Consider the following 27,700-nt stretch of genomic DNA (forward strand, 5'->3'; position numbering starts at 1 on the left):
GTGTGCATCTTTCTTCATCCCAATACCATTCCCAGCATGACAATCTTTTATATGTGTGTAGTACCCCACAGGTTCTTGTTTCATCCTCTGAACACCTCTGTGATAATGTGAATCTGGTATTTCAGTTGTATTTTCTGCCATTGTACCCCAGGATAGCCTATCATGTTAAATGTTTAACATATGAAAATTAGGTATAGTAGATGCAAAATAATGTTCTCATGTCCAGATGAATTTTTCCTTATCAGCGATCTGGAAGAACAAAAGAGAGGGAGAGAGAGCAAGCACAAAGAAAGCAACCAGTGTATTCTAGTCTTAGAGGTACTGATTTGGTTCTCTTTTTATGCCCCTTCTCTTCCAAGATGTGTTTCATTTTAAAATAGTATTTAAGAGTTCCTGGAGTTTGTATCTTTTTAATACTAGTAAATTTGTTAGGAAAAGGTATCCTTCCCAAAAGTTTCTCTAGAAATTATTCCTGTGAATTTGGTTGACTTTGTTTTAATAAGTACAGATCTTTGATGTCTAGACTCATCCATGATAACATAAATATATTCAAATAGGGGTAATTTTTCTTTATCTGGTGTGTTTATTCTCTTTTTACCTCTCTTCCTTAAACATTCACTTTTTCTTCTAAGGGCTTGGATTTTCTCTATACTTTTATTACACACCCTATTTTTCTTGTTGGATTTGTACTATCATCTTAAGACCTTTCCTTTCCAGCACTGTATTTTACCATAATTCCTATACTTTGTGTATATTTCTGGAAAACTTTTAGAAGAAGAAAGAAAGTACTGATTTTGTCTGTCAGTTGCAGAAGGGCAAGTTAGATGTAGGAATTAGATGGTATCATACAGCTTATTGCAACACATTTAAATTATTTCCAGCATGAAATTGTGCTGACAGTGAGAGGTTTGAGTCAGGAAATAGCTGTCATCTGCAATAGCATCAGTCATAAAAGACAATGAGTATTTATAGAGCTGTTGAAAATTGATTAATAAAATATTTACAGACTTCTACAACAAAGAAGTCATTCTTGATTCTAAGGAACTGTCCCCAGTTTGAAATGTTAGAGCACTATGTACTATTGTGATAAAAAGTGCAAATAACAACTCCCCGTTTCTAATAACGATAGCATTTTTTTAGAAAGAAACATACATTGTTTTATTTGCTTTTTTAATATCCACCCATCCCTTTTTTCTTAAAAAAAATAATTTTTTGCAAATAATACAAATAGTTAAAAAATCTATTAGTCTAGAAAGATTGGTAGTGAAAACATAGTTACTTCTCTAGATGCATCCACTTTTCACTATTTCTTTAGTTCTAATGGTTTCCTCTATATAGGCTTTTTTACTACCTGGTATGATAAATGACAACTGAAGATTACACTACTTCCTCCCTCTCTTCTCTACTTTTTAGGAGATGCCATTATGCCCGTGTCATTCTTTGACTCTTTCTTTGACTTTGGCTGTAACTGTTAAATGATATATTGTTTAAACCTCCATTTTCAATTTTAGCAAATAAGACAAATCCTATTTTGTAATGCCTCTTTTTTCAAATTTTCTCTTTTCCTCCACCTTTCAACTTGTTAAATATATCCTTTGTTTTATGTTATCAAAGTTTCTAACATTCATATTCTGTTTTGTAACTGTAGTTAAATCTTACTGTGCTTTGTCTATGGGTTTGTTCCAAATGTTGAAAACAAGTAAACAGCTTTTCATTTTTATGGTAACATGAGAGGGAGAGTACTTATAAAATTGAAACGACTATCCAACATAAAGAAAGGATCTTAAGTTTCTGGCAAGACAAGACAAATCTAGTTACCATTTTGGTATTGATCTGGGTCACCTGTTACAGAGAGGTAGCTATAGGTATATCTTAGAAGCTGTAAATTCAAAGATGTGGCTCTGTTGTAGTTAATAAAGTAGTGATTTGGAGTCAGGATACCAGCTTCCTTTTATGTTATCTTGCAAAACTCACTTAACCTCTGTGAGCCTCAGGTTCTCATCTGTGAAATGTGTTACCTGCTTTACAGGGTTGTTATGTGTTTAAGTAAAAGTTTTCAGTAAACTGTAAAGGGCTGTATATATGTAAAATATTATTATTTGACTTCTGGTACTATAAGAAAGAATGAGAAACAGTCACGTTTTGACTTACTGTGTATACTATTTGTGAGCCATTTAATGTACAGAGCTAAAAATTATAATAAAGTTATTTTGATGATTTCCTGTGATATATATAATTGTGCAGCATAGTAAGTACATAGGATAACATTTCATGTTAATATGTAAATTACAATGTTTTTTATATTAATAAAGCCATTTCTGGGATAAGAAGAATGAGCTAGAATGACCAAGGGCAAAAAGGGAAATCCGAGGGAAAGAAGAGATCTCACAAAAGACCCCTGAATTTATAACTTGTCAAGGAAATCTAAGTACCTACCCTTGCATTTCTATGCTTATAAAACTAACTTAATCTGTAGATAGTGTTTGAATTTGGATTTGTTCTGCCACTCACTCGTAAGTCTTGTTCTGCCACTTACTAGCTTTTGGTCTTAAGCAAATTACTCTGTTTCTCTGAGAATTACCTAATCAGTGGAGGGAAATAATCCCTGTCTTACAGTGTGTTTGTGAAAATTAAATGAGAAAATTAGATACAGGGACCTGGTATAATGTTCAATAAATATTGGTTCCCTTTGTCATGTCCTCTGTTTCTACCCTAAATTACCCCAGATGTTAAAAAACTGAAATAAGGTGGACTCTAGGATCTCAGAAACAACTTGATTTAAGGACAGTCATGAAGAAGGAGTTGCCCGTCAATCATATATGTGCCTTTTCTTCCTTAGTTTTCAAGAATTAGCCTTACTAATAACACAGGATAACTGAGTGGTATGGTTTAACCTTTCTATACCTCCTTTGGGTCTTTTCTTCCCCTATGAGACACCTACTTCTTACTAGTGTAAGGGTTCTGTGATATGTAAGAGTGTACTGCATACCTATGTTTAAACTAGTTTATCAGTGTGACATAGAAGACCGAGCACAGGCTTTGGGGCAAACAGCAGTGGCATTTGCTCCTAGATAAATTATTTAAATTATTGGAGCCTTGGTATCTCTAAAATAGATTAGTTCCTGCACTATAAAATTGCCTAAAGGATTAGTAATAATATACATAAAGCACAGTGCCTGGCACGTAAGTGCTCTGTAGATGGTAGCTAGTAGTAGTAAAATAAAACAATTACTTTCTTCTTCTTTTTTTACTGGATAAATTTGACATACAATATGTAAAATTAAGGTGTGCCATGTGTTGCTTTGATACATTTGTTTATTATAATGTGATTGTTGTAATATTTATTGACATTATATAATTGTAGCACAATATTGTTGCCTATATTCATTATACTGTACAGTAGATATCTATGGCTTATTTACTACTCCTTACAGGTTTGTATTCTTAAATAACATCAAACTTATTCCCCACCCCCTTATCCCCTGTTAACTACCATTTTACTCTGTTTTTTACGACTTTGAGTTTTTTAGATTCTACAGATAAGTGATAATGCATTATTTTTTTATTTTTCTGACCTATCTCACTTAGCATAATGTGCTCAGGGTCCGTGCATCTTGTTGCAAATGGCAAGATAGTCTCCTTTCTAACAGCTGAATAAAATTCCATTGTGTATATATACCCCATCTTTTTTATCCATTCATTCATTGTTTCTGTATCTTGGCTATTGTGAATGCTGCAGTAAACATAGGAATGCATTTATCTCCTTGAAATCTTTTCATTTCCTTTAGATATATACCAGAAATGAAATTGCTGGATGCTATGGCAGATCTTATTTTAATTTTTTAAGGATCCTCCATATTGTTTTCCATAGTGGTCAGGCCAATTTACATTCCCACCAGCAGTGGATAGGGTTTCCCTCTCACCACATTTTTGTTAGCACCTATTGTCTGTTGGCTTCTTGATAATAGCCATTCCAATACATGTAAGGTGATAACTCATTGTGTTGTTGATTAGCATTTCCCTGATGATTGGTGATGTTGAACATCTTGTCATGTACCTATTAGGCATTTTGATGTCATCTTTAGAAAAATTTCTATATAGTTTTTCTATGAGACTGCTATTCATGAGGAGAAAGAAGGGAAATTGCATAAAACTTCAAACAATAATATGTGAGGAAGGTCTTATTACTATATATATATATATTTTTTTCTCTACTTTGATAAAAATTTCACAGCTAGATAAGCATTTGGACTAATAAGAAATCAACCCTGCTTGAACAATAAAAAAATTTTTCCAGTTATTTGTATTTGACCAGAGTTTTTCTAAGGTCATTTATTCTAGATAAAATTTTTTGCGTGTATATGTATTCCTATCTACCACCACCCAGTGCTTTTATACAGGTGATAGCAGTTAAGAACAAATTAATATCAAGAAAAAAGGAAGGTTGGGCCACCTGGGTGGCTCAGTCTGTTAAGCATACAACTCTTGATTTCAGCTCAGGTCATGATCTCACAGTTTGTGGGTTTCAGCCCTGCATCAGGCTCTGCACTGACAGTGCATAGCCTGCTTGGGATTCTGTCTCTCTCCCTCTCTCTCTCCCCCTCCCCCTCTCTCTCTCTATCTCAAAAATAAATAAATAAATAAATAAACAAACAAACAAACAAACGTTTTTAAAAAAAGAAAAAAGGGTGGAAATAAGGACTAGCTATCAAAGTAAGGAGGGGTTGTCCCAGTTATGTGCCTTGGCGGTAGTTAATTGGCCACTAGAAATAAAGCTTCAAATATTTTGACATGCTGGTAGATGAACCATCTGTTTCCTCCTTGTTAGTTGTCTCCTTAAGCTTTTCCCAGCTATCAGCTTTTCCTGGCCTTCCTTTGAGAGTCATTGAAATATTTTGACAGTTTTGCTGAGTTGTTAAGATTTTTCATGATTTGACCCTATCCTACATGTCTAACTTTATTTCCTACCATTTCCTTGTGGATTTCTCCCCATGGAACCACTTCCAGTTTCTCACATTTGAAGAGTTCTAACTTACTTCATATTTTGTGCATGTATTTTCCACCTCATTGTCTCCTTTGTCCTAGTTTAGAAGTTTCCTCTGCTATGTTTCATAACACTTTTCTATAAACATCTTTTTAACATCTTATAATTTTTTGTTATTTATTTTATTATAATACAATCAAACATCAAGAATCATAAAAGGAGATTGCTCTTTTTAGAATGAGGAAGATTTGGGGTGCCTGGGTGGCTCAGTCGGTAGAGCGTCCGACTTCGGCTCAGGTCATGATCTCGTGGTCTGTGAGTTCAAGCCCCATGTCGGGCTCTGTGCTGATGGCTCAGAGCCTGGAGCCTGCTTGGGATCCTGTGTCTCCCTCTCTCTGCTCCTCCCCCGCTCATTCTCTGTCTCTCTCTCTCTCCTTCAAAAATAAATTAAAAAAATTAAAAAAAAATTTTTTTTAAATGAGGAAGATTCTGGGGTGCCTAGATGGCTCAGTTGGTTGAGCATCTGACTTCGGCCCCAGTCGTGATCTCACGGTTTGTGGGTTCAAACCCCGCATCAGGCTCTGTGCTGACAGCATGGAGCCTGCTTTGGATTCCATGTCTCCCTCTCTGTCTGCACCTCCCCCACTCACTTTCTCTCCCTCTCAAAAATAAACAAACATTAAGAAAATTAAAAAAATATAATAAAATGAGGAAGGTTTAAATAAATAAATCTTCATTTTATGTCACTAATCCATTACTGTTAATAGTAACTGAATGAGCTCACCAATCATGAATGGAAAACTCAGCAGAGTTAGATCTTTCAATAAACTTGGCATAGCTTATGAAACTTGAGTCCATTTGGCATTATAGCCCTCCATTTTGTTTTCCCTAGATTGAACAGCTTCCTTCTGTCAAAACCATTGTCTTTTTACCTGGCTTAAGAGATAGTGATAATTACATTGGCATTTGCTTTGGCCTCCAAAATAGGGAGTTAAGAGATTATCCCATTGTAGTCCAATTACTTGCTTGAATGTTTCTATTCAAACTAGATTGGGAACTCTGAAAACAAGGGCAGGGTTCTTATTTATGTTCATATCTCTTAGTTCCCGATACTTTAGAAGCTTAATAAATTATGGTTGAATGAATGCTCACTTGTTCACAAAATAAATAACAGATATCAGTACTAGCTGTTTAAGCGAAGGGAATATAAATGTGAAAGATAATGATAGGAATAAAATATAAAACATAAATTATCACAACTTAATGTAAGTACTCATAGGCCTCTATCACAGGTCTCTAAAAGTGTAGATCAGATGTTTGGGTTAGCAGATAACTGACAGGCAAAGTGACAATAGAGTTCTTTCAACAAGAAATTAGGGCACTAAATTAAGTTTGATGAAAGTTCAAGTATTCAATAAATACATGCTAAGGGCTTATTATGTGTAAGACATAGTGCTCACTCCTAAATTATAACAATGAAAATGATATATGTGGTCCTGACCTCATTGATGGAAGTTATCATCTAGTAAAGATTAAAAAGCACAGAGTGTTTCACATTCAAGACAAGAAAAGAACTATACACATATGTTTGGGTCTTTTTGTTTCTAAGGCTCTTCGGTAATAGCAATATAAAACACAAAAAAGGAATAGTAAAATATTTCAATAAGTTTTTGCAGGCAGAAAACAGAAGTGAGAGCTGAACTGCTTTTTAAGGACACCTTCCCCCAGGGATTTCAGGAAGGTACAGCAGGTGAAGGGAAATAAGGGGTGGGCCTGAAATCAGAGATGAATTAAAGGTCTGTAATCAGGTCAGCTGTTATAGTTGGGCACCCCAAACCCAACTGCAGTATGTCAGGAAGATTAGTGTTTACGTTAGGATAAAAACGTGGGGACTTTTCTCTAAGTAAATTGCCATGAGATATTAACATATTAATGCTTCAGAGTAAAGCACATTCTTTTTTGCGTGTGTTAAAAATCTACTCTTAACAGACTTTACAGTCTATAGTACAGTGTTGCTATAATTTAGGAGTGCACATTGTTGTACAGCAGAGTTCGAGAGCTTTTTAACTTTGCATGACTGAAACTCTGTACCACTGAATAGCAGTTCCTCATTTCTCCCTCCCCGCGGCCCCTAGCAACCACTATTCTACTTTCTTTGATGAGTTTGACCATTTTAGATAGCACATATAAATAGAATCATGCAGCGTTTGGCCTGTTTCACTTAGCTTAAGTCGTCATGGTCTATCCATATGTTGCTGCATATTATAGGATTTCCTTTTATTAAGGTTGAAAATATTCTATTGTATAAATCATTTTCTTTACCCATTCACCTGCTTACGGACAGGTTATTTCTACCACTTAGCTATTGTGAATAATGCGGCAGTGAATTATGGAAGTGCAGATATATCTTCAAGATCCTGTTTTCAATTCTTTGGGATAAATAGCAGAAGTATAATTGCTGGATCATATGATAGTTCTATTTTTAATTTTTTGAGGAACCTTCATTCTGTCTCCAGTAGTGGCAACACCATTTTACATTCTCACCAATAGTGTACAAGTGTTCCAGTTTCTCCACAAGTGCTGACCCTATACATAATACCACTATATGGAGTAAGAAGAATGTGAGACATGGACCTTGACTTCAAGAAGTTTATATTCCTTCTCTTCAGATTCTCTCCCTTTCCATCTTCATTTGACTCTTTTTTATGGTATTGTCAAATACCATTGTCAATAGGGTCTTTCCTGAGATCACAGACGAGGTTCACCCTCATAAGATAACATAGCACTCTATTTCTGTCATACTCAGTACAGACGTAATTTACAGAATTCGAGGAGGGCAGGGAAAGTGGGTTTTTTTTTTTCCTTTGGTTTGGTGTACTTAACTTGAAACAATGTATGTCACAGAGTAACTGTACAACACATATTTAGAATTTTTATGAAAAGTATCATACATTTTTGAAGATCATATAAAACATTATTTTATTACATAATAAAATGAATACCCAAATACTCATTCCTTCATTTAAGAAATAGAACATAGGGGCGCTTGGGTGGCTCAGTCGGTTAAGCGTCCGACTTCGGCTCAGGTCATGATCTCACGGTCCGTGAGTTCGAGCCCCGCGTCGGGCTCTGGGCTGATGGCTCAGAGCCTGGAGCCTGTTTCAGATTCTGTGTCTCCCTCTCTCTCTGACCCTCCCCCGTTCATGCTCTGTCTCTCTCTGTCTCAAAAATAAATAAACATTAAAAAAAAAAAAAAAAAAAAAAAAAAAAAAAAAAGAAATAGAACATAGTTGGGGTGCCTGGGTAGCTCAGTCGGTTGAGTATCTGACTTCGGCTCAGGTCATGATCTCATGGTTTGTAAGTTTGAGCCTCACATCGGGCTCTGTGCTGACAGCTCAGAGCCTGGAGCCTGCTTTGCATCCTGTGTCTCCCTCTCTCTCTGCCCTCCACTGCTCATGCTTTCTCACTCTCATAAATAAATAAAAACATTAAAAAAGAAAAAAAGAAATAGAACATTACTACTACCATAAAAACCTCCTGTATTCCCCACCTCATTTTTGTGTTAATCATTCTTTTTGCTTTCTGTATAGTTTTATTACCTGTGAATGTCATCCAAGTATATATCTGGTTGAGTTTGGAGAAACTGAATAGTAAGCACAAGCCTAGTTGTGTAAGAAAGCTGTAGTATCACTACTGTTAAAAGAAGTCTCCCAGAGAAAAAGCTGAATGAAGTCTCTGGGTCATAGTACGCTTCTGTATACTAAAAAGTTTTAAGACCCCTTTTTGGGGGAAGTTAGCCGACAAGGTCAGGAGTGAATCATGTGAAATTTAGATCTCATCATAGTGCTTCTGGTAAGTTTGTAATATGATGAGGTATTAGATAACAAACACATTGAGTAGGCTGATTTGCCTCTAAACTTAACATTCAACTTTTCTTCCTCCAAGGGAATGGGTCAAAGCAGAAACCTTCTGTTCAGTGAAAAGACTGCCCTCTTATGATCTAGGCAATAGGGCAGAAACTTCCATCAGTGTGCCCTCAGATAAATTGAGCAGTGAAAAGAATCTGGTCAAGCTTTTAATCTGTTCTTAAGTTAAAAAATGATACCATGGCAGCAAGAATCTTTCATATGACAGACCTCAAAATATCTATTTGGTGAGGCACACTAATCCAGTATTTATTAGCCACGTTCTAGAACTAAGGCAGAAGAAGGGCTCTTAGTGCCTCACCCTAAGTCATCCCTTCACTAGGTTTGCCCTTTTCATCCTACACAGGTTCTGACCTCAGGCCACCACTCCATTTGGATACCTTCTTATTCCATTTGAACTCTGGTGTCCCACTCTAGGCTCCCTGCTGTGCAGAGATACCCACCTTGGTGAAATGTTTAGATTCCACCTTGTTGGAATGACCTGACACCAACAACCTGGACAGAGGTAGAACAAACTTGACATGTAAAGGGCATGGTCTTCCATGAGACTGATCTTACTTCAGACATAAGGTGCCACTTAAAAGGGTCCACTGGCTACCCTCATTTCTGATTAGATAGCAACAAATTTGGGGTTCCCATTACACTTCAGGTGTGATAATTCACTGAAACAACGCACAGAACTCAGGAAGGCACTCTACTTATTATTATAGTTTTATTATAGCAAAGGGATACATATCAGAGCCGGCCAAAAGAAGAGGTGCATAGGGCAAGGTCTGAAAGGGTTCCAGATTTGTAAAGCTTCTTTGTTCTCTCTGCAAGGAGTCAGGACATATTACCCTCCCAGAAAGTTTGCATGTGACAATATGTAGAATATTGCCAATCAGGAAAGCCCACCTGATTGAATCATTGCTCAGTCTTCAGCCCCCTTCCCCTCACTGGAGGTTGAGCTTAAACCATGTGGGTCAGTCGCCAACTCTGTAGTCACGTAGTTGATCTTGTGTGGCCAGCCTCCATCCTGAGTCATCTCCTTACCATTATTTGGGCCTACCATGAATAACTCGTCACTGGGAAATTCTAAGGATTTAGAGGCCACTTACAAGGAATTGGGACAAAAGCCAAACTCTTTATTCCAAGGATTTAGAGGTTGCCACCCAGCAACCAGGACAATGGCCAATCAAATTCTTCACTATGCATCTATAGAAAACTAAATTGCTTCCTTCTGCGTGTACAGATCAATTGTTCCTTTTAAAAGAATCTACCTTGAGATTCCTCATTTACCTTCTCAGATTAAGATAAGTTGTGCAAAAATTTTATGATGGTTATAATGTACTTATTTATTCATTTTTTTACATAGAAAGTAGTAAACTTTCAGAAATGTTCTAATACTGCTATGTAAAATGGTAATGGTACAGGAGTAATACAGTAAAACTTACGGTATTTTAAAGTATTAATTTACTTGTATTGTGTTTTTACTTTTTACCTGTCAGTTACATATCTTATCTGTTTTAGGTATGACTTTAGCCTTTCCAGCTTCAGTTCATGATTCTCTGATTTGCAGTAAAACATTTCAAATTCTATATAAAAATGAAGAGGTTGTTTTAAATGATGTCATGATCTTCAAAGTTAAAATGTTGTTGGATGAAAAAAAGGTAAACATCTCTTCATATATATTTAGATAAATATTTTTTATAGAGCCTCAAGGCTTATTTCTAACTTTGTGTAAGTATTAAAAAATATCTTACATTGTAATTTCTCTTGAGATTGAAGAAACCCTTGAAGAAATGAATTTTCTGTTATCTTTGGATCTACACTTCACAGATGGAGATTATTCGTAAGTAGACTAATCAAACAATTAAAAATCTTTCGTTTCTCATAACTGGTATCTATTCTCCATTTTGTTAGAAATCTAGCCTGTCCCTTTCTTGTTTATTTAAACTACTTCTGTCTAGATACCATATGTTTTCACTCATAGATGGATCTTGAGAAACTTAACAGAAGACCATGGGGGAGCACAAGGGGAAAAAAAACAGTTACAGAGAGGGAGGGAGGCAAACTATAAGAGACTCTTGGATACTGAGAACAAACTGAGGGTTGATGGAGGGTGGGGGGAGAGAGGAAAGTGGGTGATGAGCATTGAGGAGGGCACTTGTTGGGATGAGCACTGGGTGTTATATGGAAACCAATTTGTCAATAAATTATATTAAAAGATAAAATTAAATAAACTACTTCTGTCTAACTGGAACAGTTTCATGAGAGTAGTTACACATACTCTTTTGTACCCATGTCAATTCTGTGTGCCCCAGGTAGCAAATCAGACAAGTTGAAGAAATACGATACAATTTCCTAGACTCTAGAAACTCCACTGATAATACCACTACTATGAGACATTTAAATGTAACTGAACTCTCTTTCACTATATCACTGACCATCTTAGTGGCATGAGTGATGCCATGTTTAGGCGGGACTCTTGATATGTAGAGTGTTATCAAGACTGATGACTCTTATACTTTGCAGTTATTTCTAGTTCAGTAATTCCTAGAGCCCTTGAGGAAGTTTTAGGACTGGCTACTCTGAACTTGTTCACACATGTGGACATTCAGTCATATATGTTAGGGACACGTGCTTGTATTCATTTAAAACAAGAATCAGAGATTTGTTTAGCAATTTTATCTTTTGCAGTTTTTTTTTCTCATTTCAAACATACTTGTAGAAATACTTTTTAAAAATTGTACATACATTTAGACTCTTGTAGGAAAAATGGCTAAGCAGTCACATCCTGAAAAGTCTACTTGAGATGTCCTCTTTACTATCAGGGAGGAATAAGAATTTTTGATGTGGCAGCTACTGCTCCTCTATAATACTTGTTTATTACAAAGAATTCCTTAAGGGATTATTTTCAAACCAACTCAGAATTTTATAAATAAAATGAAATGAGTAAGTAGTTTAACTATAGGTAGTTATAACATATGTATGGGTTAAAATACATACACACACACAAACTCATTGGGAATCATTCTCATGGCATTGTTTTAATTTTTTATATGTAGAAATCTGACAGACTAAATATTTATAATAAAATATCTACCAATTGCTTACTTTCAAGCATCACTTAATAACAAAATTTCGTATAATAAAAGTAATTTTAACTGTCTTTTGGGATTTATTATTATAGGATTTGACTTCTGTTATACTGCAACCTTATAATGAACAGTATACCCTAGGGAGTAAGATTTAGTGTAAGGTAAGAGTACTTCTTAGTCTGTCAAAAAGGATTCATTTTATAGGAACATTAGTAAAACAACAACAACAACAAAAAAAAAACCAGTCTATATCATGGACTGGTAGAAAACTAAAGGTAAGATCTGGTTATTATTACTAGATTTAACATTTCTGTCTAATGAGATGTGATGCTTTAAAAATTATTCTGAGTTTTTAAAAAGTAATTAATTAAATATTAGCCTTTACTTTATTATGCCATACTTATATGCAAATGTGTTGCTTTTTATAGGGCAGACGACCTGAACGCCTTGCAGCTAATAAGTAGCCGAACACTGAAGCTGCACTTTAGCCTCCATAGAGGCCTTCATCATCATGTTAATGTTATGTTTGATTATTTCCACCTCTCTGTTGTGTCTGTTACAGTCCACGCATCATTGGTTGCGCTGCACCAGCCACTAATAAGGTAAATTTAACCAATACCCTGGTCCTAATTAATGTAGTATCTTTTATTTTATAGTGAAAACATACACATTGATAAAGTTAATTAGGAATTTCTAAACTTATAATTATTAAGTACTTTCATTTTATACTAAAGTTATAAAATAATAACATTCAAGAGCATGGGAATATTAGATTGATAACTCTTTTAATGCAGAAGTATGGAACAATCTTTGTCAAATAAACTGATCAAGAAAACCAGTGCAGTCTGGAAATAATCATACAGCATTGTTTAGTCTGTACCTGTGTTTTTGTTTTTTAAATGTTTATTTTTGAGAGAAAGAGAGAGTGTGTGGAGGGGGGGGGGAGAGAAAGAGAAAGAGTTGGGGAGAGAGGATGACAGCCTGATGCGTGGCTTGAACTCACGAATCGTAAGATCATGACCTGAGCCAAAGTTGGATACTTAACCTGCTGAGCCACCCAGGTGCCCTTGTACCTGTGTTTTTTGTTTATTTTTTTTTTAACGTTTATTTATTTTTGAGACAGAGAGAGACAGAGCATGAACGGGGGAGGGTCAGAGAGAGAGGCAGACACAGAATCTGAAACAGGCTCCAGGCTCTGAGCTGTCAGCACAGAGCCTGACGCTGGGCTCGAACTCACGGACCGCGAGATCATGACCTGAGCCGAAGTCGGACGCTCAACTGACTGAGCCACCCAGGTGCCCCGTACCTGTGTTTTTAAGCAGTGCTGTACTATATTCATTCTCTGGAAAAGTATATTCATTTTTTTCTTCTTTTTTTGGCCTCGTCTCTGGATCAGCTAATTCTTTCTTAAATCTGTTGCTATATAATAATTCTTGTTTTCCAAGTCATTAATCAATTTTATGGATCTTTACTAATAAGCTTTTAAACTGTATCATGTACCATTTTCTCCTAAAGGTACATGATATTCTGGATTATAATAAATGCATTGAGATAATTATTTATTTCTGCCCACTTCCATAGAGAGATGAATTGTTTTTCATTATGTAAGAATACATGTCAAGCTTTTCAGTTTTTTACAATAAAACATTGTCCTTTTGTGGTATGGGCAACAGATAGACACTTAAAATCAGTAACTTACATGAAAAAGACTCCAAATTGATTTGATTTCTGAACTGTCTACTTTACAATTTCTGTCACAAATCTGATCCCAACAACTGATACTTAGGATGGTGCTTCAGGAATGTGATGTTAAACTGATTTGTCAGAAAAACTAAGTAGGGGGCAGGGGCGCTTGTGTGGCTCAGTTGGTTAAGCATCTGACTCTTGGTTTGCACTCAAGTCATGATCTCATGGTTTGTGGGATTGAGCCCTGCATTAGGCTCTGTGCTGACAGCTCAGGAAGAAGTCTTTTTCCTAATGACTTGCTTTGCTTTCCTTATACCTGTAACTAGTTGTTTTATTATCTTTTTTTTTAACTCTTAGGACTTTGAGAGCTTGTTCTCGGTTGCTATAACTTTTGTAAACAGGAAAGTGTTCCTATTATATAATTTTATTGTAAACTTTTTCAAAAAATTTTTAGATATTGATTGAATAAATTAATATGTAATAACATGAAAGGTAAATGAAATTTCTTTGATAAGAAAGTGCTTCTTTTGAAATATGACTTTGAAATGAATAGTATACAATATTTTTAATGAATTACATGTTAGGTTTTAATGCTAAAAGTTTATTTATAAAATATATTTCTGTAGTTTTCTGAATCTCTTGTTACTGTAATTTCAATAATCTCTAACTAAAATATTTCAGTCATTTTTTTTCTTTAGAATATTGGCTTAATTTCTCTTCTGAGAAATATACAAACAATTTATAGAGGTTAGCTCATCTTATTGATGTTGCTTCCTAAGGCCCCAAATAATTTACATCACTAATCCTAGTGAGTTAAATGTGTGCTTCCTCTTGCAATGCAGCAGTTTTTGCCACAGACTAGTAGGAGAAAGAGGCAGCTCATCTCCTAGAGACCGTCCACTGGAAGAAGACATTTTTGGCTCGGAATTAGAAGCCAAGAGGATTAGCTGTTGGCTCTGGTTAGTGACTGGAAAAGAAAATGAGATGCCACAACAGCTGAGGTTGCTGTTCTTTTATTTAGCTGCCGTGGGCCTTGATCTCCCCTCTGTTGTGGCTAGAACTTTGCCATGAAAGATGCAGCACCTTTTGCTGCCTTTTTCCTTTCCTGGAACTGAGAAGGGAAGCAAGGAAGGGGTAAAGAAAAGCTTATTGCTGGTGCATGCCAGTAGAGGGGTCACGTTAAGGGTAACATTCCTCACTATGCTTTGACAAGTTTTTTCTGAGGTTTTATTAAATGGCTTTTTTCTCCTCTAAACAAAATGAAACAATATTTTACAAATATCATCTTTTTAAATGTTATTTTTATTTAAAATAATTTCTATGATCAACACATCTACAGACATTAAATCAATTACTTATAATAAGTGGGGTTAGGATTTCTTTCTTTGCTTGTTTTTTACATAATCTGTTTTTAGATTTTTTTTTTTAAGTTTATTCATTTTTGAGAGAGAGAGACAGAGCATGAGCAGGGGAGGGGCAGAGAAAGAGAGGGAGACACAAAATCCAAAACAGGCTCCAGGCTCTGAGCTGTCATCACAGAGCCCGATGTGGGGCTCAAACTCACGAACCATGAGATCATGACCTGAGCTGAAGTCCAACGCTTAACTGACTAAGCCACCTAGGTGCCCCTACGTAATGTTTTTATATGTGAACTTTTCTAGTATAACTTCTATGACTCAGTTCTGAAAAACACATTGTGGCAAATGTAAGTTACCATTGACTTGCAACTCCCTTCTTTGCTGGGATGTGGATATTTAATTTTTGCAAAGCAAATTGATTTTGCAAATGAAGACTGCTTTCTGCTTATGGCAAAATTGACTTTCATTCCTGTCTTTTCCGTTTTGCCAAACTGTCAAACAGTCCAAATGCTTTGGGCTACTTATAATTAACCAATACTTTATCTCAAAATTGTATATGACTTTAAACATTCAAATAGAATATGCCTTTTACTGTATAGAATTTATGGTATATTAAATGTAATGTTAATATTAACAATAGTTCATATATGATTGAGGCAGTACCTTGAACTTAATTGCCTTGAACTTGTTGTCTTAATAGGGTTCATAGGCTTTTCGTAAAGAGAAAGGAAATACCTTGTTTTTGCTAAATAGAGGCAACAAATAGATTTAGTAGCTTTTCTTTTTCTATATTTAAGTGGGAAGCTATTTCTATAAGTAGAATCCATATTTGATTAACTTTATGAACTTGGTACCAGTTCTGACAGATTAGTATTTCCAAATTAAAGCTTGATCCTCATTTGTCATTTAACTACTTGGATTCCACACTGTTTTTATTTTTAGAATCCTTTGAGACTTCCTAAAACCCAGTTATGGAGACGTTATCTCAGGCATCTAGCCTTGATTTTTTATATATTCTTTGTCTTTTCATAAATGATTTCAGTTATTAAAGGAAATTTTTCAAAATACTTTAGAAATTATAACTTTGCAAAACTCTTGCTCTTTATTTTTATAAGATTTTCTTTTGTAAGTATTCAACATTCAAATAGGCTATTAGGACAATAATAATGTAATAATTATTTCTCCAGCTTTCCTCGCCCTGTGAAGACAACTTGGCTAAATAGAAATGCACCAGCACAAAACAAAGATTCTGTGATTCCTACTCTTGAAAGTGTGGTCTTTGGTATAAACTACACAAAACAGTTATCACCAGACGTAAGAATTGAAATACTTATGCATCCTTTTTTCCTCTTATTTTAAATGAAGTGTTTTTTAACTGTTGTATCTGTGAATGTGATGTTTATGTTATTAATTATTTGAACTCAGTAATTTACAGATCTAGTTGAATATGATCTTAACAAATTGGTTGGTTCCAGTTGTTAATTGTGAAAACTAACCTGATACTTAACGATTAACCAGATTTAATGGATAAAGATCTTTGACAATGCCTTTTTTAACTTGTTACTATCACCTCTTGCTCCCTTAACAGAACTGGTAAAATGATTCCAAAGGAGCTTGTAAAGAACAGTTGCCAGAGTTGAGACTCAGCTTGCAATAGTATAAGTACAACCAATATTTCCTTAAAAGGAAAGGGACTTATACTATAGAAGCAGAGTATCTGTCCTGCAGTGCAAATGTAATTTGAATCTCCAATTTTCAAAAACCATAATTTAATCTGCTTGTTTTAAAAGCCCACTGTAATTTAAATTACTAGAGTCACATTTTATATGTTTCAATTACTTGTATGAACAGAAGCAATTCTCTATTACTGAATTTTTATGGTTTAGAATAGTTAGTAAATGTTTAGAATTTTTCCTTTATTATTTGAAGTTTTAAGTGTAGTATTTTTTGGTTACTAATACTGTATATCCCAAATCTATTCTTTGTTTAGGGTTGCAGCTTCATCATTGCAGACTCCTTCCTACATCATGCGTATCATTTCCATTATACACTTTGTGCCACTTTGCTGCTAGCCTTCAAAGGATTGCACAGCTACTTCATTACGGTAACAGAAGAGATTCCCTCTTGTCAGAAACTAGAACTGGGTATGTTAAAAGTAGCCAGACCTAATCTATAGTTGAAGTCTTCTCTTCATTCTCATTTTGCTAGTGATCAGCTTTGCCGTAGCTTTTCTTTACTAAAACTACAGTGTTTATATGCTTCACTTCTACTTCTTTCTCAATTCCATCTTTTTTGACCCTTGATATTACTTTCTGCAACTTAAAAATGCTTTTTATGCTATTAAGAAATAACTTCTTGGTTCTAAGTTTAAAATGAGTCTTTTGATAGATTTTTAAAAAAATATATGTCAGTATACCATTCCTATTAAAATATAACCAGAAAACATACTAGATACTAGCAAATGTTATAATTCTCTACAAAATCATGGGGAGATGAGCTAAATCTGTACTTCCAAATATTTAAGTCTAAGCAGATTGTAGGTGCTTGGATCATTTTTATATACATTTGGTTCTAAGTGATCTCAGATCTTATTTCTTTTAATTCAGAGAATAATAATGTTACTCAGTTTTAACATTCTGAAATTTATTTAAATCATTAAAATAATCAATCTTGGTTTTAGTCCAGCAGTAATATCTGCATATATGTTACAGTACACAATAAAAAATGATCTTGTCTTGATTTTGCATACCATTTGTAGAATGGTATACAGAATGCTTTTGCACATATTTCACAGAAGATAAATTTTGGAGATTAGCAAAAATAGGTTTTTATTCAGACCTTTTATGTTAGCTTAATAAGCTTTTCTTTTCAAACATCAGCTAATAGTTCATCATAATAAGCACATTTTAAAATTCTCAGAATAAATTAATTTTATCATTATATACTTGAATAAATCAAGAATTACTTTTAAATTTTACTTAATCAGTTTTCTTTGTTTATTTGTTTCTCAAGGATCTCAGTCTTTTAACAGTATTGAGGCATTCTTAAAAATAGTCACTGTTATTGAAAATAATTCTTGGGTTTGAGACTAGTTAGCCTATTATTATAATTGCCTATTTGGGGATATAAAAGAATTGTAAGAACATGTAATGATTTGTATGTCACTTAAATTCAGCTGTGAGAAAATGCTGATATTGTGCCACTGCCTATCAGCAATTACTCCAGTGGATTTGATTAACAGATATCACTCAGTTGACTACTTAGAATACTTAATTCAAGGATCCCAATGTATATACAGATGTACAAACAATAGGAAAATTTATTCTTTTTTGTTCATGTATTCTTTCCCAAGACAAAAATGGTAGAAACATTTTGATTACTCTCTCTGAAATACTCTTTTTCCTTGCTATTTTGTGTATTTAGAATCCTTCTGTTTCTCTTAGGAAAATCTTGTAGGAAACCACTGCCTCAAAAGTCAACTTTTTTAAATGTTCTCTTTTGAACATGTAAGAAATGTTTGTAGAATAGAACTAATCTAGACTATCACTATCCTCAATTCATGGAACAATGATGCTCATATATTTTTTAATTTGATTTTTTTGGAACTCCAGCACATTTTCTTAGAATCACATTATAAATTTTGGTTAATGACCAAAGTACAAAATTATTAAATTACAACATTGATGAAGGACAATACCAAGTGCCTGAAAAATAGAATTCTAAAAAGAAGCAGTGTGAAACTTAGAAGCCATGAATAATGGTATTTCTACAAGAAAAATCTGTTAGTAGTTTGGATGTTGAATGGTGTAGTAGAATTCATAGAGGCATTATCTTGTAGTGCTTAAGAGTGCATGTTTGGAGCCATTTCTGTCCCTTACTAGCTTTGGGACTGTATACACAAAGTGGTTTTCATTTGAAAGAGTGATTGAAGGGAACCAGATGTGCATAAGTAGGAAGGAAAAACGAGGACATCCAAAAGGCAGGGGGTGTAAAGGAGCTCTAGGAGTAAGACTTCTTAATGGTGTAATTCCCTTGGGCTTTTATGGGCACCTACTGTGTCAGGTATTAAGCTAATTACTGAGGAAAGAATAGGGTCTCTCTTTAAAGAACCTTGACTTTTCTTCTTTTAATAAGTGATCAGTTCAACATTGGGATGGACAGGAGGAACTCACCCAGCAAGACGGGACTTCTTGGGGCTTTAAGGTAGAGAGTTGTACCTGAGATGGGCATATAAATGTCTGTATAAGGAAGACATCTATCTGCATATAATTTTCAAATAGATTTAACATGTAATACTTGAGAACGAAAAAGCACGAGTCACATTTTAAGTTAGATAAAAATATTTCTAAAAGGAAGTAATACTTATTGGTAAGTACATAATGATTAAAACAAGCACCTCTTCAAAGCCAAGATTTATTTAAAATATCTTACACAGTATTAGCACTTTATTACTAATTTATTAATATAATTCAGCATGATCATTTATTTATCAGGTTATAAATTATCTTACGGGTAAGGGTGGCTTTTATGTTATATATATTACTTTGGCCTTATACATGTAATATAGAAAAATCATAATTAAAAGAGCCCTTATATTTAATATCAGAAGTTAGGTACTAAATGAATATAAACTTTATTCCAAATTATTTGCTTAAAATATTTTATCACAAATCAACTTCTAAGGCAAACCTAGACTTTAGTCTTAAATAGTGATAGAATAAAATTATTAGTACCTTACACATACTACCTACTCAAAATATATTTGTTGAATACTATATATGAATGAATGAATGAATGAAATGGCACAATATAGTTTTTGTTGTTACTTATAAAGTATATAGGCATCAACACATAACTTATCATAGTTTACTAGGGATCTTTAAAATCAAGACTCATCTTCTGGTAGCATTTGTTATTCTTAAACTTTTCATCTTTATATTTTCTATTGTGAATTTTAATTTATTCTTCAATGCATCTTTTAAATATCTAAAAAATACTATTAACTATTTAAAAAAATAATTACATATTCTGAATTATTAACATTATTTATTTTTATCCTAGCAAAATTATATTACAAGCACTAGAGAGTACTTCCATAAAGCACTGTTGTGACTATCATTATATTCACCAGTTTTAATAGGTGGATATAAAGTAGTTCTTAATTAAAGGGTGTTTATTGTGTTTCCTTCTACTATTTGATATTTTTCTTGAGTTTTCAAATAAGTATATATAAAAGTCTTAAACTCTACCATGCTTTGAAAAATAGATCTAAACCCTATTCCCTCTTTTAAAATAATACCTTGAATTCCTTTCTGCTTTTGCCATTTTCTTTTCTACTAGTTGAATGATGTACATTTTTTTTTTTTTTTAATAATGTGTAGTTAAATATGGGTTTGGTGCAAGGAGCTCTTACTGGAAATAGGAGTCACAAGTTCAGGAATCTAGGCTTTGGCAAATGATGTAAACTTTCTGGGCCCTGGTATCTACACTTGTAAAAGCAGGGGTTGATCTAGCTCATTTCTCAGATCCCTGCCACCTCTAAAATTCTTAGTCTAAGAAATTAAAACATAAAAATAACATTGGATTATGAAATGTTGAGTAGTTCATACATTTAAATAGAAAAAAGAACAAAGTAATATAAACTTAAATGTACATCATTTGCAATTCTAATAAGCTAATTAACCAACTGAAAGACTCTGCTGTGGTGTTCTAATCTAACTGCACTGTCAGATCAATACTAAGTCTATTATCAGGTTGGAAAATTCTAGTAAACTTTATTGTAAAAGGAGTATTAGTAACTAGTGCTGTGTGCAATCCTTGTAACTAGCCAAGGCCAACATGCAGGTCCTTTATGAGCGCCTTCTCAGAAGAAAACAGCCACGAACCCAGAAAGACACCTGTCTAGGTATGTTTACAAATAGGTTAAGTAAATAATCCTTTTCTATTAGTATGAAATTTTGCTTTAAATTAGTGTCAAATTTCATAAATACGTATTTATTAATATAGTATGTTCCTACCACTATTATTTTAGAAATTCTAGAATCAGTTTTGTTTGTAAATAAGCTTCAGTTAATTTCTTAATTTATAATATTGACGTTTTTAATTAAAACTTGAAAAGATAAATACAAAGATTTCTTTGGCTATTTTCCATATTCTTTTTACAGTTCCTACAAAGAGCACTTTTTGGAAACCATGTTTATTGCCAGAATTTGTGTTTACTGATAATTACCTTAAATTTGTCCAAAGTCAGCTTATCTTTGGGTAGGCCCAATTATAATGAAATGTGGCTTAAAAACTGAAGCTAATTAATTTCATGCACTATTAGAAATAAAGAAGAGAAATATCTTCAGTATCTGGTTTTGCTTTCTAAGTCAATTTAGATTTATTTTTTACTGTTCTTAGCTTCAAAAGCAAACTAGTATCAAAACATTACTATCCAGATATTACATGTTTTAACGGAAATAATCTGATTTCATTATTTTATTTATATGTTTCCCTGCATATTTTAGACTTTTGTTCTTGAATAGCAATAGTACTTAACTTACTGTACTTTCATAAGTATATTGAAGGTTTTTATTTGGTGTTGAATAGACCCATTACAATTACATTTTTTTAAAGTTATAAAAAACTATAGAAATAAAAAATAAAATCATAGTGTTTATTTCTTGGTTTTCAGAAGTATGAACAAAATGAAATTAAGGAGCCAAAATCTTTCTCACTATTTCTCAGATGAAAATAGCTCAGAAAAAGTTAGGTCAATTTTCACTAAAACTGTTAATGGAGAAACTGATCTTATTGTCAGAAAAGAAAAAAGAAAGGTTAAAGATTTATTTGTGGTTATTATTTTAGAATATAATTTTATATTCTCATATAAAGTATAAAATTAAAGAATTCATAATATTAAATTGTGATCATTTCTGACATACTTTAGTGAATGAAAATATATTTCTTGTTTAAACTGTTATATTGCCAGCCTATCAGCTTACGTTTGAGCATGCTAAATTCTAAGTAACTGTACAAAATGCTGCGTATATTAAGTTCTATATAAAGAAGGGCCCAGGTTTTGGTTAGATGGGAAAAGACCTGATTCAAACCATAATGAAGTTAAGTGATACTTTTATTGAGGTATTTTTTATCCTTAAAACCTGGTATTATATTGGCATTTTCTGAGCTATGTTATTACAGATATCAGTTGAATGAATGAATAGATGAATGGGTGGGTGGATTTAGAAAATAAATGTAAGATATATTTACCCTTTGACCTAGCATCCCCACTTTGGTTAACCTTTATCATAAAAATATGAGTACTAATATGTAAAGATATATGTATAAACATGTTTATTATAGTATTTATCTTTATGATAAAACTCTGAAAATAAAGATAAATGCCCATTTTTCAAATGAAAAAGAGTAGAATATGAAGGAAATTTTCTTTTTTAATTTTAGTTAGTTAACGCAGGACAATATTGGCTTTAGGAGTAGAATTCAGTGATTCATCACTTACATACAACACCCAATGTTGTCACAAGTGCCCTCCTTAATACCCATCACCCATCTAGCCCATCTCTAACCAACCTCCCTCCATCAACCCTCAGTTTGTTCTCTATTATTAAGAGTCTCATGTGGTTTGTTTCCCTCTCTTTTTTTCCCTTTCCTTCTCCTGTGTTCATCTGTTTTGTTTCTTTAATTCCACGTATGAGTGAAATCATATGGTATTTGTCTTTGACTTATTTTGCTTAGCATAATACATTCTAGCTCCATCCACATCATTACAAATGGCAAGATATCATTTTTTTTTATGGCTGATATTCCTGTGTGTGTATACCACACCGTCTTTATTCATTCATCAGTTGATGGACATTTGGGCTCTCTTCTTAGTTTGGCTATTGTTAATAATGCTGCTATAAACATTGGGGTACATGTACCCCTTTGAATCTGTATCTTTGTACCCTTTAGGTAAATACTTGAAATGTAATTGCTGGTTTAATTTTTTGAGGAACCTCCATACTGTTCTCCAGAGAGGCTGCAGCAGTTTGCATTCCCCCCAACAGTGCAAGAGGGTTCACCTTTCTCCACATCTTCGCCAATACCTATTGTTTCTTGTGTTGTTAATTTTAGCCATTCTGCAGGTGTGAGGTGATATCCCATTGTGGTTTTGATTTGTATTTCCCTGATGATGGGTGATATTAAGCATCTTTTCATTTGTCTATCAGCCATCTGGATGTCTTTGGAAAAAAATGTCTATTCATGTCTTCTGCCTGTTTCTTAACTGGGTTGTTTGTTTTTTGGGTGCTAAGTTTGGTAAGTTCTTCATAGAGTTTGGATACTAAGCCTTTATTGGATACGTCATTTGCAAATATCTTCTGCCTATGGAATAGCAGTTTTCCACCATGTCACCATCCAGTTTTCCCAGCACCATTTGCTGAAGAGACTGTCTTTTTTCCATTGGGTATTCTTTCTTGCTTTGTTGAAGGCATTTTAACAATGTTTGTTCTTCCAGGCAATGGGCATGGAATGCTTTTCCATTTCTTTGTGTTTTCTTCAGTTTCTTTCATGAGTGTTCTATAGTTTTCAGAGATCTTTAACCTCTTTAGTTGGGTTTATTCCTAAGTATCTTATTGGTTTTGGTGCCATTGTAAATGAGATCGATTCCTTGCTTTCATTTTCTGCTGTTTCATTATTAGTGTATAGAAATGCAACAGATTTCTACACATTTATTTTATGTCCTGCCACTTTGCTGAATTCATATATTCTGGTAGATTTTTGGTGGAGTCTTTCGGGTTTTTTATATGTTTCGGGTTTCCTACATAGAATATCATGTCATCAGCAAATGGTGAAAGTTTGATTTCCTCCTCGCCAATTTGTATGTCCTTTATTTGTTTTTGTTGTGTGATTGCTGAGGCTAAGACTTCCAGTACTATGTTAAATACTAATGGTGAGAGTTGACATTCATGTCTTCTTCCTGACCGTAGGAGAAAGACTCAGTTTTTCCCCATTGAGGATGAGATTTGCTGTGGGTCTTTCATACATGCCCTTTATCATGTTGTAGTATGTTCATCTAACCCTACTCTCTTGAGGGTTTTTATCAAGATTGGGTGCTGTATTTCGTCAGATGCTTTTTCTGCCTCTATTGAGGGGATCATGTGGATCTCATCCTTTTTGTTTATTAATGTGATGTATCACACTGATGGATTTGCGAATATTGAACTAGCTATGCAGCCCAGGAATAAATCCCACTTGATCATGGTGAATAATTCGTTTAATGTACTGTTGAATTCAATTTGCTAGTATCCTGTTGAGAATTTTTGCGTCCATGTTCATAAGGGATATTGGCCTATAATTCTCCTTTTTGATGGGTTCTTTGGTTTTGGAATCAAGGTAGTGCTGGCTTCATAGAATGAGTTTGAAAGTTTTCCTTCCATTTCTATTTTTGGAAAAGTTTGAGAAGAATAGGTATTAAGTCTTTTTTTTAATATCTGGTAGAATTCCCCTAGGATACCATCTGGCCCTGACTCTTGTTTGTTGGGAGATTTTTGATTACTGATTCAATTCCTTAACGGTTATGGGTTCATTCAGATTTTCCATTTCTTCCTGTTAAAGTTGTGGTAGTTTGTGAATTTCTAGGAATTTGTCCATTTCTTCCAGATTGCCCAGTTTGTTGGCATATAATTTTTCATAGTATTATACTTGTTTGTATTTCTATCATGTTGGTTGTGATCTCTTCTCTTCCACTTGTGATTTTATCTATTTGGGGACCTTCTCTTTTGTTTTTGGTAGGTCTGGCTAAGGATTTATCCATTGTGTTTATTCTTTCAAAGAAACAGCTGTTAGTTTTGTCAATCTGTTCTGTTTTTTTTTTTTTTTTTTAATTTCTATATCATTTATTTCTGATCTAATCTTTATTATTTCCCTTCTTCTGGCAAGAGGCTTTATTTGCTCTTCCTTTTATAGCTCCTTTAGCTGTAAGGTTAGGTTGTATATTTGGGACTTTTCTTGCTTCTTGAGGTAGGCCTGAATTGCAATATACTTCCCTCTTAGGACTGCCTTTGTTGCATTCCAAAGGTTTTGGACTGTTGTGTTTTCATTTTCATTTGTTTCCATGTATTTTTAAAATTTTTTCTTTAATTTTCTGGTTAAACCATTCATTTCCTTAGTAGGTTATTCTTTAAACCTCCTTGTATTTGAGGGCTTTGCAAAATTTTTTCTTGTGGTTAACTAAAAGTGTCATAGAGTTGTGATCTGAAAATATGTGTGGTATGATTTTGATCTTTTTGTACTTGTTGAGGGCTGTTTTGTGACCCAGTATGTGATCTATTCTGAAGAATGTTCCATGTGCACTCAAGAAGAATGTATATTCTGCTACTTCACGATGAAATGTTCTGAATATATCTGTTAAGTCCATCTGGTTCGTTGTAAAATTCAAAGCTGGTGTTTCATTGTTGATTTTCTGCTTACATGATCTTTCCATTGCTGTATGTAGGATGTTAAAATCCTCTACTATTATTGTATTTTTAACAATGGGTTTCTTTATATTTGTTATTAATTGATTTATATATTTGGATTCTTCCAAGTTGGGAGCATAAATATTTACAGTTGTTAGATCTTATTGGTGGATACATCCTTAATTGTGATGTTATGCCCTTCTTCATTTCTTATTACAGTCTTTGTTTTAAAATCTAGTTTGTCTGATATAAGTATGGCTACTGTGGCTTTCTTTTGACATCCATTAGTGTAATAGATATTAGCTGCTATGTCACCTGTAGAATTGGTGTTTCTGGTGATGTTCTCTGGTCCTTTCTAGTCTTTGTTGCTTTGGGGTTTTTTTAATTTTTTTTTTTCTCCACTCAGAGAGTCCCCCTTAAAATTTCTTGCAGGGCTGGTTTAGTGGTCATGAACTCCTTTTGTTTTTGTTTGGGAAATTCTACATCTCTCCTTCTATTCTGAATGACAGCCTTGCTGGATAAAGAATTCTTGGCTACATATTTTTCCCTTTCAGCACGTTGAATATTTCCTGTCACTCCCTTCTGACCTGCCAAGTTTCAGTGGACCGGTCTGCTGCTAATCCTACTTGTCGAACCTTGTAGGTTAAGGTCCTATTGTCCCTAACTACTCTCAGAATTTTCTCTTTATCTTTGTATTTTGTAAGTTTCACTATGATATGTAGTGGCATTGACCTGTTTTGTTGATTTTGACAGGAGTTCTCTGTGCCTCTTGGACTTGAATGCCTGGTGTGTTTTTTTGGGTTTTTTTTGTTTTGTTTTGTTTTTATTTTGTTTGTTTGTTTTTGCTAGATTAAGTAAGTTCTCAGCTATAATTTGTTCAAATAAACCTTCTGCCCCTTTTACCTGTTTTCTTCTGGGACTCCTATGATACAGATATTATTTCACTTAATGGAATCACTGAGTTCCCTAAGTCTACCTTCATGATCTAATAGTTTTCTTTCCCTTTTCTTTTCAGCATTGTTATTTTCCATAATTTTATCTTCTGTATCACCTTTTCTTTCCTCTTCTTCTTCATTCCTTGTTGTGACTATTTACCATCAGTTTTGCCTCTCAGCTACACCATTTTTTATTTCAGCCTGATCTGTTTTTAGGTCTTTTATCTCTGCAGCAAGAGTTTCTCTGGTGTGTTCAGTGCTTTTCTTTCAAGCCAAGCTAGTAGTCTTATGACTGTTGTTCTAAATTCCTATTTAGATATTGCTTATATTCCATTATAAGATATTGCTTATATCTGTTTTTAGCAAGTTCCTGACTGTGATTTCTTCTTGACCTTTCTTTTGGGGTGAATTCCTCTATCTTGTCATTTTAGCTAAGTTTCTGTCTTTTGCATGTTTTGAAAGCTTGTTATATTTCCTGAGCCTGAGAGTAATGCTGTATTAAAAAAGGGTCATACACTGATCAGAGCCTGGCACTTAAGGAAGTGTTTCTAGTGTATGCTGTGTGCACTCTGCTATTGGGTTTTGGCTGCTCTTTAAGACTGGTCAGCCCTCTGCAGAGTTCCTTGCTTGCAGTGGGGAGTGTTTGGACCTTTAACTAGGTGTGCTCTGATTTGTTTGTTAAAATAAGCCTGGAAAGAAAATAACAAAAGAATAAAAAAGAGTGGGGGGAAAAAGAAAACTGATCCAAAAGAAAAGGAAAAGGAATGAAAAAAAAACAAACAATCAAAATATATAAGCCTTATTCCAAAGAAAAAGAAAAGAAGAAAGAGAAAGAAAATGAGAAAAGGAAATGAAAAAACAAAGAAAAAAAGCCATAAGGCTGATTCCAAAGGGAATAAAAAGAAGAAAAAAAGTAAGCCTGATCCAGTTTTCACCAGAACTGCAGGTGACACTTTGAAGTACTCTATGACAGTAGCCTTGGTACATGCAGGGTGCTGCCTGTGCTGGTCTTCTGGAGGAGAGGACTGCTGGACTCACTCAGGGTCAGACCTGCCCCAGTAAATATGCAGTTGCCAGGCACAGAGGGACGGGGCTTGGTGTGAGCAGGTCCCACCTCCACTGGGGTCGGTTGTGTTGCTCTCTGAAGTCCCACCATGTCAGTGGTAAGAGGGAAAATGGTGCCACCCCACTCTCTTATCCTTGGACAGGGGATCTCACACCCCAATTTGTTCAGGAAGCCCTCAAAGAATAGTGAGGGCAGTCAGCACGCCCTACACCACAGCTCTGGT

The 27,700-nt window shown here is 34.2% G+C and overlaps 1 protein-coding gene across 11 annotated transcripts in view; it reads left to right on the top strand.

Moving 5' to 3' along the window:
* The window catches only part of FAM135A (family with sequence similarity 135 member A), a 120,830-nt gene that overhangs the window by 25,593 nt on the left and 67,537 nt on the right, over positions 1-27,700 (top strand). For 4 of the 11 annotated variants that reach the window (XM_078447049.2, XM_078447053.2, XM_078447051.2 and 1 more), the window contains exons 4-9: positions 10,420-10,559; positions 10,671-10,741; positions 12,419-12,592; positions 16,222-16,348; positions 17,025-17,178; positions 20,862-20,939. In XM_078447049.2, coding sequence (XP_078303175.2) covers positions 10,420-10,559; positions 10,671-10,741; positions 12,419-12,592; positions 16,222-16,348; positions 17,025-17,178; positions 20,862-20,939 — 744 coding nt within the window. Of the gene's footprint in view, positions 1-10,419; positions 10,560-10,670; positions 10,742-12,418; positions 12,593-16,221; positions 16,349-17,024; positions 17,179-20,861; positions 20,940-27,700 lie in introns of those variants that run through there. The other 7 variants (XM_078447056.2, XM_078447050.2, XM_078447052.2 and 4 more) reach the window with 4 other exon arrangements.

Source organism: Panthera onca, chromosome B2 (genome assembly GCF_046562875.1).
Source record: "Panthera onca isolate mPanOnc1 chromosome B2, mPanOnc1 haplotype 2, whole genome shotgun sequence".
NCBI classification, from domain to species: Eukaryota; Metazoa; Chordata; class Mammalia; order Carnivora; family Felidae; genus Panthera; species Panthera onca.